Below are 12107 nucleotides of genomic sequence, written 5' to 3'. Positions count from 1 at the left end.
CTTCCAAGCATCAGCAGCATACACAATCTGCACGTTACTCTCAGTAGTGAACAACGGTGGTTCTTCCTTAAGGAAGCGATCCATATGCAACGTGGTTAGATAAAAGTGCATCTTTTGTTGCCAACGTTTGAAGTTTGTTTCGTTGAACTTCCAATATTTTTCAGCATGTGCAACAGGTACAGTTGGCATAACAGGTGTAGCAGGCACCACAGGTGCAACAGGCACCACAAATGTGACAGTCGGAACATGCGTCTGTACTACAGGTGTAGGCACCGCATGTACGTTCGACGAAACGTATCCTGTCGACGTCTCTCCAAAGGGTACACTGAACTGCCCAACGACAGTGTGTCCTATAGGCACATGCCCCGAAGGCACATGTCCAACAGTCGGCTGACCCCCATCAGATGCTACGATCTGTGCGTTAGGGTTAGGCGGCTGCTGGTGACCCCCATTAGGTATTACAACCTGTGCGTTGGGATCAACCATCACGTTTCCAGCGTTAATCACATTTTGGTTCTCCATCGATCAGTTACTCAACAAAACAAGCAAATACAGATGTATCAGTCAAAGATGTATAAAATAAAATAGCTTTAAGATTGTGAATACAATCTGCGATTAATACATATAAATCAAACAAGTGTGTGCATGAGTAAACGAAATCAAACAGAAAAAGAAAAGATATAAACAGAAGAGAGATCCTCGAGTCCAGTTGAAACTGTATCCTTAAAGCTATTTCGCCTCTCACCGTATGTGCGAGTCAATAGCCTCCCAGGATAAAACGAGGTAGCGGCGGCGTTACGGATAACGAGCACCTTCAGCGAGTTTGAACGGGCACGAAACTATCACCGACTGAGAGAGAGAGATGTAGGGTTTGTGTTTAGGAGTAGCCAGTAGGAGGATGACTGTATATGTTGAGTGAGTTAACCCTAAACCCTATAGCGAAAATATATAGGCTCAGAGAAACGTGTGCACTACTTCTCTTATTTAATTAACGCGTTAATTAAATTTAATTCGAGAGTCAATTATTATCCGTAATTGAATCGAATTATAACTGTCAAATCAATTCATATTTGTATTTATAAAAATAAATACAGAATAATGATTATTTATTTAAGAGAAGCAAAACTAGTCCGTGATTATTCAGGCCAATTTTCTGCTATATTCGTGTTCGCACGTCGCACACGCGGGCAAGCCCGAAGGCTTTGCAAGCCTCAGATTACCCCTCGAAATCCGAAAATTTGCACCCCCTGAGCGCGGAGATGGAGCAACACCTTACTAACACTTTTAAACATTACTAAAGTGTTGTGCTATATAAAGTAATGAAAACCCTTTTCCATTTCAATGTGGGATACAAGTTTTTTTTTCTACATTTTCACCTTTAAGTGATCACATCTCATCCATCCCTTAACCATTTTAGTACTTCAAAGTGCCTCGGAAAGCTCTCACGGAGGAGAACATACTCTCAGCGTCACCCACTTAAGAACGACTCAAAGTGGCCCCAAATTTTTCAACAAATACTCCCTCCGTCTCCCTCAATTTTTTACATTGAGGAATGAAAACCCGACACATACTTTAATACTATTATTAAAATTAGTCGCATAAGTTTTTTCTAATTTTTTTTCTTCTATAATACTTTAATACCGAAGCATATCCCTATCATTTTTAATGTACAAAATATCTGCTTGCCGGGTTATAAAATATCTTCGCATGATTATCACTTCATTACGAGAAAAGGTAAAAGTAAGAAAGAAAGTCCAGATGACTCCTGAGAATGACAGACCTAGAGTAGCACTTATTTAAAACTTGTATACAAAGTTATTTTTCGGGATTATTATGTAAATAAACTCTCTTATATATTTTTAATTACATTGCATTATTATTATTATTAATAATAATAATAAGAAGAGGGCGTTATTAATAATTACAAATTCTCCCCATTTCATATAGTAAGTCGCAAATATTGTATTATCACTAATTCACTATGCTCAAGAGTTAGATTATAACTCCTGCATATCTATTTAAAACATCATCCATAATAACTGAAAGGGGGATGAATAAAAGTTGAGGAGGCTAGGGCTGACGTGGAATCTGAGGATGGGGAGGAAGAAGCTGGAAATAAAACGGATCGAAGACAAGAGCAACAGACAGGTGACTTTTTCCAAGAGAAGAACCGGTCTTTTTAAGAAGGCTAAACAACTTTCGATTCTTTGTGACGTTCCAGTTGCTGCTCTTATTTTCTCCAGAACTGGCAAACTCTATCAATTTTCCAATTCCAATAGGTAAACTTGTTTAGTAATTACTTGCTTTCTTATATGCGTCTATACATGTTGATTCAATTGTTCATAATTCGATGGTTTGTGCATTATGATTTATGACTATGATATGTGCTACTACGACTATTGATCCGTATGTTTTTATTCACTTAGGTTTGTGCCATGATGACTATAATACGTGCTACTATCGATATGTATTATTGTGACCGGTGATTTGTGCTACTCTAATGGATGAATTTTTTGTATAATGATATGTTCTATTCTATTACGACTATTGGGAGATCTGTATTATTGTAACATGTGATTTGATTTTTGATACTCTAGTAAGTGTTGTAAAAATCGATAATCGGAGAAGATCGCTACCAATTTAGGATTAATTAAAATTCGGCGATTTATTAGAAAGATTATTTGTGATTTTGATAGTTTTTGTGCAAGGCTTAGGCCCCCAATATATTTCTATAATACCTTTATGTTATTATATATTGAGAATTGTTCATTTTCTAAAAGGATTAACATATATTCTGCAGTTGACTTGGGCCTGAATAGAGGTGGAGCCTCACCTAGATTCTTATTATCAAGCCTACCATTTCAGATATTTACTTGGCAAACCTTGAAAGTCGGTATAATCTATCTATCCTGGAGTTATGGAGTTAGGCTATAAATAAACAAAAATTATATCTACTAGCCTTACAACCTGTGCGATCATGAGTCTTTATTAATATTTTTATATCATTTAAATATATATATTTTTTTGAATCATTACCCTATTAGTATATTTATAAATAATAATATAAATATTTATTATTGGTGGGATTCGAACCTGAATATTGGGTAGTGTATAAATAATAATATAAGTATTTGCTGATGGTGAGGTTCAAACCTCTGAATTTTTAGTGGTGTATAAATAATAATATAAATATTTGATGTTGGCGGGGTTCGAACCTCTGATCACTTGATTAAAAAGATCTGACGGTCACAAATAGGAATAACCAAACCAACCAAAAAACGGCATACCAAATTATATCTCATTCCAGTTATTATAATATAGTATAGTATAGATGCCAAAAATAAATATATAAGGATATGTAATACCTTTATCCTACTCCGCTTCTATGACAACAAGTTTAAGGCCCCTCATTTTAATTAAAATTTGGTATCCGTAGTTAAAGCGTCAATGGAATACAAGTTTAGGATTATAGATTCCTAATTTAGCCTAATATTTTATTATTTCAAAAAATTAAAGTCCGCGAATGACAAATTATAAAAGACTTCGATATGACTTTAATAATATAATGTATGTTTAATAATATAATAAAAAGGCCAAAAATTATACCAAAATCTAAATTCATTTTTTTACCCCAAGTTATTTATTAATGAACTATGCCAAATTATCTTAAATTGGACTTTGATAAAACAAGTAGTATTTGTACCTTTTGCTGGTCACACTTCACAAAATAATAAATGGAGAGTAGACCTGCAAGGACCTTTTTGGTGTGCTTGCAATCTATTAAAGTCAGAAATCTCAAATCTAGATGACAGTGCACGCGAATTTTTTGCTGTTAGTAAGTCGCACACTTAAACCCACAAAATGTACCATATTGTTACCGGATGTATATACTATTATATATTACACTGTCACATGTAAGTTTAATCAAAATCAAACAGAGAGGAAATACATAAACTCATCGGTTATCCACTCTTTTTGATCACTCAATGGTTACTGTACTGGTATATATATGCAAAGTTTGTTGATTTTTACATTTTTCATTTCTATTCTTTACTGTATAAATTTGTATTTATACATTTTGTAGACCAAAATTCGTATTTTTATTAGGGCAACCACTTCGCCTAGGATATCCTTGGAGCCTTGTCTCTCCATTCACTCAATGTATTGAAAATCGTATGGAGTCTATAATGATTTTTAGCTTGGTTCCCACTTGGAATGGTGGAACACGTCATGAGCACCGGTGCTAAAGGGACAGTTAGTAGTTGGTTACGGTGGATCACCGGAAGGAAACGTGTCATAAGCAGCGGGTGAAAGGAACAGTTAATAGTTGGTTTATGATATATATGAGTGCATAATTGTAGTTTGAATTATCCACATGAATTTTAATAATATTTTTTTAAAACTCCAACCAAATTGAACAAGTTAATGTTGTTAAAAATATGTAAGTATAAGTGTCATGGATTAACAAATATTATAAAAAGTTCGTTAAAAATATATAGAGAAATAATTATCATTAATGATATACAAAGAAGTAATAAATATTAGAAAACTGAATTACTCTTTCTAATAACATTGAAGTTTAAAGAAGATGTTTATTTGTAAAAAACAAAATGATTTTATGACAATGTCAATTAATTTAGATAGCAATGAGGCAAATTTTTAAAATTTCGTAGATACTTAAAACATCTCGAAGACTATCTTTATTTAGACTCTTAACTAGAAAATTGGAGAACAGTTAGAAATGTTATTTCAAATTATACGTGACACTCCTAAATTACATACTATAATATCTTACTAAAATCATGTTCTTTCTCTTTACACTTCTTATTTTACATTTTGTTTTGTTGATAAAAACTACTTCAAAGTACGTTGATATCGGAAATGTCAATTAAAAGTATCTCGGAGATCATCTTAGCTAGCTAATAGCTTTTAGGGAGCACTAAGCGCATATCAATGGTTTGCAATAAAACTTTTAGGTGTAGTAAACACATATCAATTGTTTTAATTTTATTTCTCTTTACAAAGGCTTTTGGTTCCCAATACATTCATTATGAACGTAAACATAACTATTTTCACATAATGATACATTATTTGGCCAATACATTCATTATGAACATAAACATAACTATTTTCACGTAATGATACATTATAGGTTGAAAGTGAGGCGACAAGATACTATCGATTATTGGATATGCGAGGGGCAATATGTCGTCTTATCGAAGATAATTGAATCGGGTTGCAAATATATGTATATATGTAGTACACATCATCGAAAGTGGAAAGGTATATTATAGTAATAAATATTGTCATCATTGGGCACTTTCGGCCTATCTAAATAAGAATATAAAATAAAAATAAAGTAATATTCTAATTCTCCGTCTGGCATCATTAGGCACTTTCAGCCGAGTTTGGGCAATAAAAAATAATTATAACTTGACAGACAGTTTATTTACTTGTTACTTTTATAGTAAGAATAATTGTTTTTTAATGTAAGGAACATTGTATTACTTCTTTTTATACACAGTTAATAATTTTTTTAGCAGCAGGGTTGTTTACTAAGTTTCGTTGAATTGCAGTAGTTTGACTGAAATTCTTCGACAATATCATGCCGCTTATAATGCGGACCAGAGGGAAGCCACCGGAATTCAGGTTCATGAACCTAAGGTAACCATATTATAGTATTAGTTGATTTTTTTCGTCCAACAACGGTAGACATTAGCATAGATAATATGATTACGCTACATTCAGTTGTCTTTATGAAACTCGTCGAAAGTTTGAATTAGTAATATGATTTAGAAAAGCAATCAACTCAAGGAGATATCTGTAAAAATCTGAGTGCTCCCGAGGTTGAATCTGTTGGTTTGTACCCATAGTAAGGTGGCCTAAACTATATATGATGAAGTGAGGATATATTGAGATAAATATGGCTGTAATTCGGGCCGAGTAAGCCGAGTTTAGAGCCGGGCGTAACAATGTTTCATTTTCAAAATTTATTAATAAACTAGTTCTAAAACAAAGGAAAGAACAACTATATATCATTTATAAAACCCTGAAATAAAAGACCTAACAAAAAAAATATGTTTTGGGATAAATGACGGTTGTGGAATGGCCATTACTGATGTTGTATTTTGTGCTGATAAAAATAAGTAGCTTATCCTTTTATATTGTCATGACATAGAGCATGGTTTTAGCCTTATGCTCTATCCTACTCTTGTCTTGTCTTGTTAAATAATAACTTGTCTTGTTTAGTAATAATTACCATATTAATTCTTCATAATTTGGTCGGTAAATTGTAATAGACATGAGCGATATATACTATAATGCCAACATGTCTAGCCTGTCTGGGCTTGCTTATATTTTTTTCCGGCTCACTTAAAGTCAATTCAAATGTGTTTGGGTTACCTTATTTTTTTCAACTTCAAGTGAATTATAGGTTTAAAATAGTAAGTACACCAGAGGTATTTTTCCCCCCAAACTATTTTTCACCACCCTAAACACACGTTGCATGTTGAGCGATTTCGTTGAAACAATAGTATCTTGGAATTTTTAAAAATTTCAGATTAAACCGTATAAATTATTTGATCAATTTGATTTTTAAATCGAACTATTTTTTTATGAATTATAGTCAAATTGTTTATTTTAATAATAAAGACGGTTAATATTAAATAATATCAATATATATATATAAATATATATATGATTTTGTTCTGATTAATCCTCCGATCAAACTCAAAATATAAATATATATGATTTTTGTTTTTCAAATTTAAAATATAGCCAAATACTAATTTCACTTTACATAGAAAGTTATAAATATCACTTTTCACTTTAAGCAAATAAGTTACGCTTTAAGTGATAACTATTTTATTTTTTATGATAAGTCAAACAAGCTCTTCATCTCTTATAAAATCTAACAATGTGGCATGTTTATATATAATAGAATTCGAAATATGCAAGTAATCACGCGGAAGGAGATCTCTTGCAAGGAGTTAAAAGGCAAGACCCCTCTTATCTGAATGTTAACAAGAAGTTAAAATGTGGATTTTATACTCATTAGATTGACCTCAATTTTTTTAGGGACCTCGCTGAACTAAATCCTGACCAGCTAACTGTGGCAAACCTGATGCAACTGGAGGCAGATCTGGAGACAGCACTAGTCCAAACACGAGCAGCAATGGTCTCTGTCAATGTATGAACATTCGTATCTACGTAACTGGGTAATAAACACAGGCACTAGTTTCAGGGCTGCGCACTAATGCATCGTGTTTTTTAAGCAATAAGCCAACTGCTACCATAATCATGAATGGTTATCCTTAGACAGCCGCAGAAATACTAAAACGCTAATTTGAAACATAAATTTACCTTCCCACATAATTGTCGTAGGTAAAGAGCTCCCTTTATCTTTGGTGGTCCTTGGTCAGGTCTGATTTATGTGTTACAGTTTATCTAAATGTGCATCACGGTAGTATTAACCTTTGCTTTAGAATAAATTCTTCGGTCTGCTCAAAGATTGGGGATAGTTTGTAGTTTCAAAATTATATCGTGTCGCACTATCATGAAAACCAAATAATGACCAATATCTTAATTAAAATTTCTTGGTTTATTTCTGTTCGAAAATCTTTAAAATTCTCTCGTCTTTCCTCTCCTTTTCCTTTTTAAATTGTTATTTGCTAATCTCTTGTTTCTAACCTGCGAAATATTTTTTGTGCTATCTTGACCAACACTTGAGGCATAGAAATTTGCATTATGCGAGTATATCTTATGCTCAGAACATGGTGATACTTGCATATATCTACTCGCTTGTGGTGTTAGTCATTTTGCAGCCTTATTCAGAGACTAAATTGCGGGCCATGTCTACAATCTCTTTTATTTGAGGGAGGATCTCGGCTATCAGTTTGGTGCTCATCTGCTATAGCAACTCAGTACTCTTAAAGATTTCCTAACCATCTTCTCAACGTCCAAAAAAGGCCAATATGACACTGTTATTGAACATTCTTCTTCCTTTAATATGCAATCTCTAAATTTCCGTAAAATCGCTTTCTTGCCACGCTAACATGTCAAGGCCTAGGTTCTTAGTCTGGCGTTGTAAAAACAACAATCTGGAATTTGTAAAATATCTGAACTCATAGTTTTTGTTTTTACTTCCCCTCTTGACCGATGTAGAACTGGGCATATTACCCTTGAGTGTGAAAAATTCTTAGGACCCTAAAGAAGCACCACTAATTGCGGCGGTCTGTGTAACCTGTGGTGTTGGTGACTAACTTGGGGTTCGCACTATCGTCATGCCTTCCGATTTCATATGTTATAGTTGGATAAGCATGGAGTTTATGTATTTGTTTGATTCATTTCTTCAAGATGATTCATTCTAGTAACAGAAATCCTTTATCTGATTTTTTTATGGGACATGCACAACTAGCTAGATATGATATCTAGACATGTCTATAGGAAGTACGTGAATCATTTTTGAATGAGTAAATGCTATGTATGGTCAGCGAGAATGAAATGAAATATTATGATAAAAATTCCATGACAAAAAAGGAGGCAATACGGAAGAGTGAACAAAAACAAGGGACTGCGGGTATTTTATGATGAAGTTTGTAAAGACACGAGTTCAAAGGAAAATGGATCATTTCTCGAATTGGTGGATTGTGTTATAGTTTAGATGGCTAGGAATATAAAGGAGTAAGAATGAAAATTCTAAACATTTACTCAAATATTAGTAAAAATTTTCATTTCATGTCCTTCAAAATTTAAGCTATCCCAAGAAAAAAACAGCACAGTTATTGGTCCATAACTGGGTACGTATAATATGTGTAATGTGCCAACAGTATACGAATGCAAGCAAATTTAATACTTTCTATTGCATGTTCCACCTTGTTTCATTTCGTTCAAAAATCTAGTTAAAACATTATATTTTATATATTTATCTTGCAGACAAAGCTGATGATGGAACCAATAACAACTCTCCAAGAAAAGGTACCCCTTATTGTTGATCTACATATGGTATGTTTATACTAGGAGTAAGGTTACTCAGCTTTGTTGGTTTCAAATGGTCTTCCAAAGCTTCTTGGCATACAACATTTAGGAAACTATACTTAGTTAATTACCTGAACTGTTGAACATCCTTTTGTCCTTCCATGTTACCAATCACCCATAGCATCTGCCATGTATGTCACAAAACAACTCCTGCATTCCACTTTCTCCGTCTCTCCTCAATTTGAGTTGAGTAATTTAGTTATTTTATGTGCAATTTATTCTATTGCGATACTGTTATGAAAATGCTGACCATAAGAAAATAGTTTACAGATACAATTTGTACACATCTTATGCATAATATTTATTAGATATCCTATTGCTTAATTAATATATTATTGCTTAATTAATATATTAGGAGACATATTTTCGTAATCATAAATTTTGAAGTAGAAAGTTTCACCATGAAAGTCATGCTAGCCCATTTAATCTGGGACATAGGGTGTAGTTAGTATTGTAGTACTCAGATGGTTGAATTTTTGTTATCTACGACGATTATGATATGTAGGCACTAGTGTAGGTACATTTTATGTATTGCCGAGATCTACTTATTCTTTTAGAAAAAGCTAAACTAATTAAAAGTAACGTAACCAAGTACCTAAAGAAACTGCTACAAGCTACCAGAAAAGTGCACATTGACATAGTAATGTTAAGCTTAAATAACATAAGATATTCTTATGATTAGTAGCTGCCATCTGTAGGAGAAGTCGCTGAGAGAAGAAAACGAGCACCTGATGCAGCAGGTAGATATACAGTGCCAATTGTTTGCCAAGATCATTATCCCATCATCTATATATAACAGAAAAAACAGACAAGCAGCACTAGTCTATATTTTACTAACCTTTCTTCCATTACAGATAGCTAAAACGGTACAGGAAAACATAGCTGCAAAGGAGGACGATATAGGCTTTTGCAACCTTGCAGAGACAGATCATGCACCAGGGAAGGAAACACTTATGTTGCTGTGTTAAATGTTACATCCATCAATCAAGGACCACCTGCAGGTAGACATCTGATTTGAATCTCAAATACAATAAAAGCATGTTACAATTGTTCTATATGGCTTCTTAATCGTGTTACCCAAAATTACCTTATTCTGAGTATATATGTCTATTGTCGGCACGACAAAGCATTGTATTCTGTCTTACGCTTTAAATTTCTATTCTGGAAAAAGGAGAGTTTTTACTTTAATTGAACACTGTTGTTTGGAGATTATATGGAAATATGGGTCCATTATCCATAATAACTGTCCTGGACTCCGCAATAATAAGGCACTGTTTGTTTTCTTTCTTTGTTCTCTATAGCTAGAGTTTAGTTTGTTTTTTCAATGGTAGAACGCTGTTTGTGTTGTTTCCGTATTTTATGATCTTTTGAATAATAAAGCAGTAGGCCTATCTATTGATATAGGTGTCCAAAATTGTGATTGGTTCCAAATCTTACTATTTAAGGCTTTTGTTGGATTGTTGGTTATGGAAGTGCAAATAGTTTATGGGGTATATAAGTATTGCGGGATGATAATTAAGTGCTAAATTTGTAGAAATACTAGAAATATATAGCTCATTGTCACAAGTGCACCTATACCCTCCCAACGAACCAAAGGAACTAAGGAAGAAAAAAGGAAAAATGCATATGCTCATACACATGAAATTCTGAAATGTACGTATAATGTTCAATGTATACTTCTGTGGGAATTTCAGTTTTGTATGTGAATTGTGAAGTAACAAAATTATCATGGTGTGTTAATACTTACGGCATGTTTGTATTAATTAGACTATTTTTATGTAAATCATGTGAGTGAACAAAAAAAAGCATATAGGATCTTATGAAACATTATTACAGAAACGGACTTACGATTATGCTGTTTGTTCTTTGCAAATATAGCATTATCCTTCTCATTATTTGCACGGTTACTTGAGGTCCATATCTTTGTTTTTGTCATCGTCTTTCTCCTTTGCAGCTAAGTTTTCCGGTACCATTGTAGCTTTCTGTAATTGTAGATAGGTTAGTTAATTATTGAGTATTGCTGCTTGTTTGTATTTTTTTGATAAATAAAAAATGCATATAGCTCAAGAAAGTAAAAATTACATGGTTAAGAGGGCATACCCAATCAAATGCAAATCATAGCTACATTCAAAAAACTAACTAGCAGTTCACAGATTAGTACAAAAGAGTTGTTAATAGTGCTTGTTTGTATTTATGTTCTTAATGGATTATGCATTGTGGTGTCTAGGTAAACAAATGGCACTGTGCATCAAATTAGTCTTATCTATCAGTTAACAACTGAATAAATGTGACTAGTTTCAAAATCTTACTATTGAAAGTTTTTTTTGGTTTGTTGGGAAAAACAAGAAAGATCCATTTTCAGAGCATCGCGACTAATTAAGCTGCATTGCAAGGATCATTTTTGATTCCCCAAACTGGGATGGCTCATATATTGATTGACAGGGGTAATGAAAGTGCAGAAGTTGATGGATAAACATGGCAAGATAACGTGATTGTTTAGTTTTTCTTATTAATAATTTAAGTAAATATAACTTGTAAATTACAGGCAAACATGCTTAATATGTGAGGAACTATCTCCAGAAATGCACAGTTCATACGCAATATATGTGGGCTTATACTCTAGAAATGCACAGTTCATCCTCAAAAGTGCACATATATATGTTTGTACAAGAAAAATAAGAAAAGAAAGATGCATATAGAAATTTAAGAACATTAATATGGACTAAATGTGCTTACAAATTTGCTGTTTGTTTTTTGCTAGTATTCTTCTCCCCACTATACAAACAAATAACCAAAATGATTACATACTAACCAGGTATATATAGGCAAACGGAGCTAACATTAGTGCTCAGAACCTTAAAATTAAAATTAAAAATATAACCGGCATAAGCAAATTAAACTTAAGGTGTAAGTTTTGATAATAGAACTTAAAGCCGAAGGAAAAGTAACAGAAAGATGTCGATGTAGAGGACAGCAATGCTCTTGCTCATCAACTGCAAACTTGTAAATAAATAAAACAGAATACATAAAAATTAAGTAACTGATTTTTTTAAGGGAATGCTGTCACAGCT

General features: G+C 33.1%; 1 protein-coding gene across 6 annotated transcripts; it reads left to right on the top strand.

Annotated features, from left to right (window-relative positions):
• Window positions 1-1942: 1942 nt before the first annotated feature.
• On the top strand, window positions 1943-11671 carry LOC141677723 (MADS-box protein FLOWERING LOCUS C-like). Of its 6 annotated transcripts, none has more exons than XM_074483771.1 (8): window positions 1945-2279; window positions 5577-5664; window positions 6941-6996; window positions 7078-7189; window positions 8935-8976; window positions 9735-9776; window positions 9891-10037; window positions 11387-11671. In XM_074483771.1, exons 1-7 carry the CDS (start codon window positions 2095-2097, stop codon window positions 10002-10004), a joined length of 639 nt encoding a protein of 212 aa, XP_074339872.1. In that variant the 5' UTR covers window positions 1945-2094; the 3' UTR covers window positions 10005-10037; window positions 11387-11671. The 6 variants fall into 6 exon arrangements, with proteins under 6 accessions (XP_074339873.1, XP_074339875.1, XP_074339874.1 ...); XM_074483770.1 differs by having other exon boundaries at window positions 11383-11671; XM_074483772.1 differs by lacking the exon at window positions 11387-11671 and having other exon boundaries at window positions 1943-2279; window positions 5580-5664; window positions 9891-10323.
• Window positions 11672-12107: the final 436 nt, after the last annotated feature.

Source organism: Apium graveolens, chromosome 8, assembly GCF_009905375.1.
Source record: "Apium graveolens cultivar Ventura chromosome 8, ASM990537v1, whole genome shotgun sequence".
NCBI classification, from domain to species: domain Eukaryota; kingdom Viridiplantae; phylum Streptophyta; class Magnoliopsida; order Apiales; family Apiaceae; genus Apium; species Apium graveolens.
The sequence above is the reverse complement of the archived record's forward strand: the minus strand, read 5'-3'. Positions and strand labels throughout refer to the sequence as shown.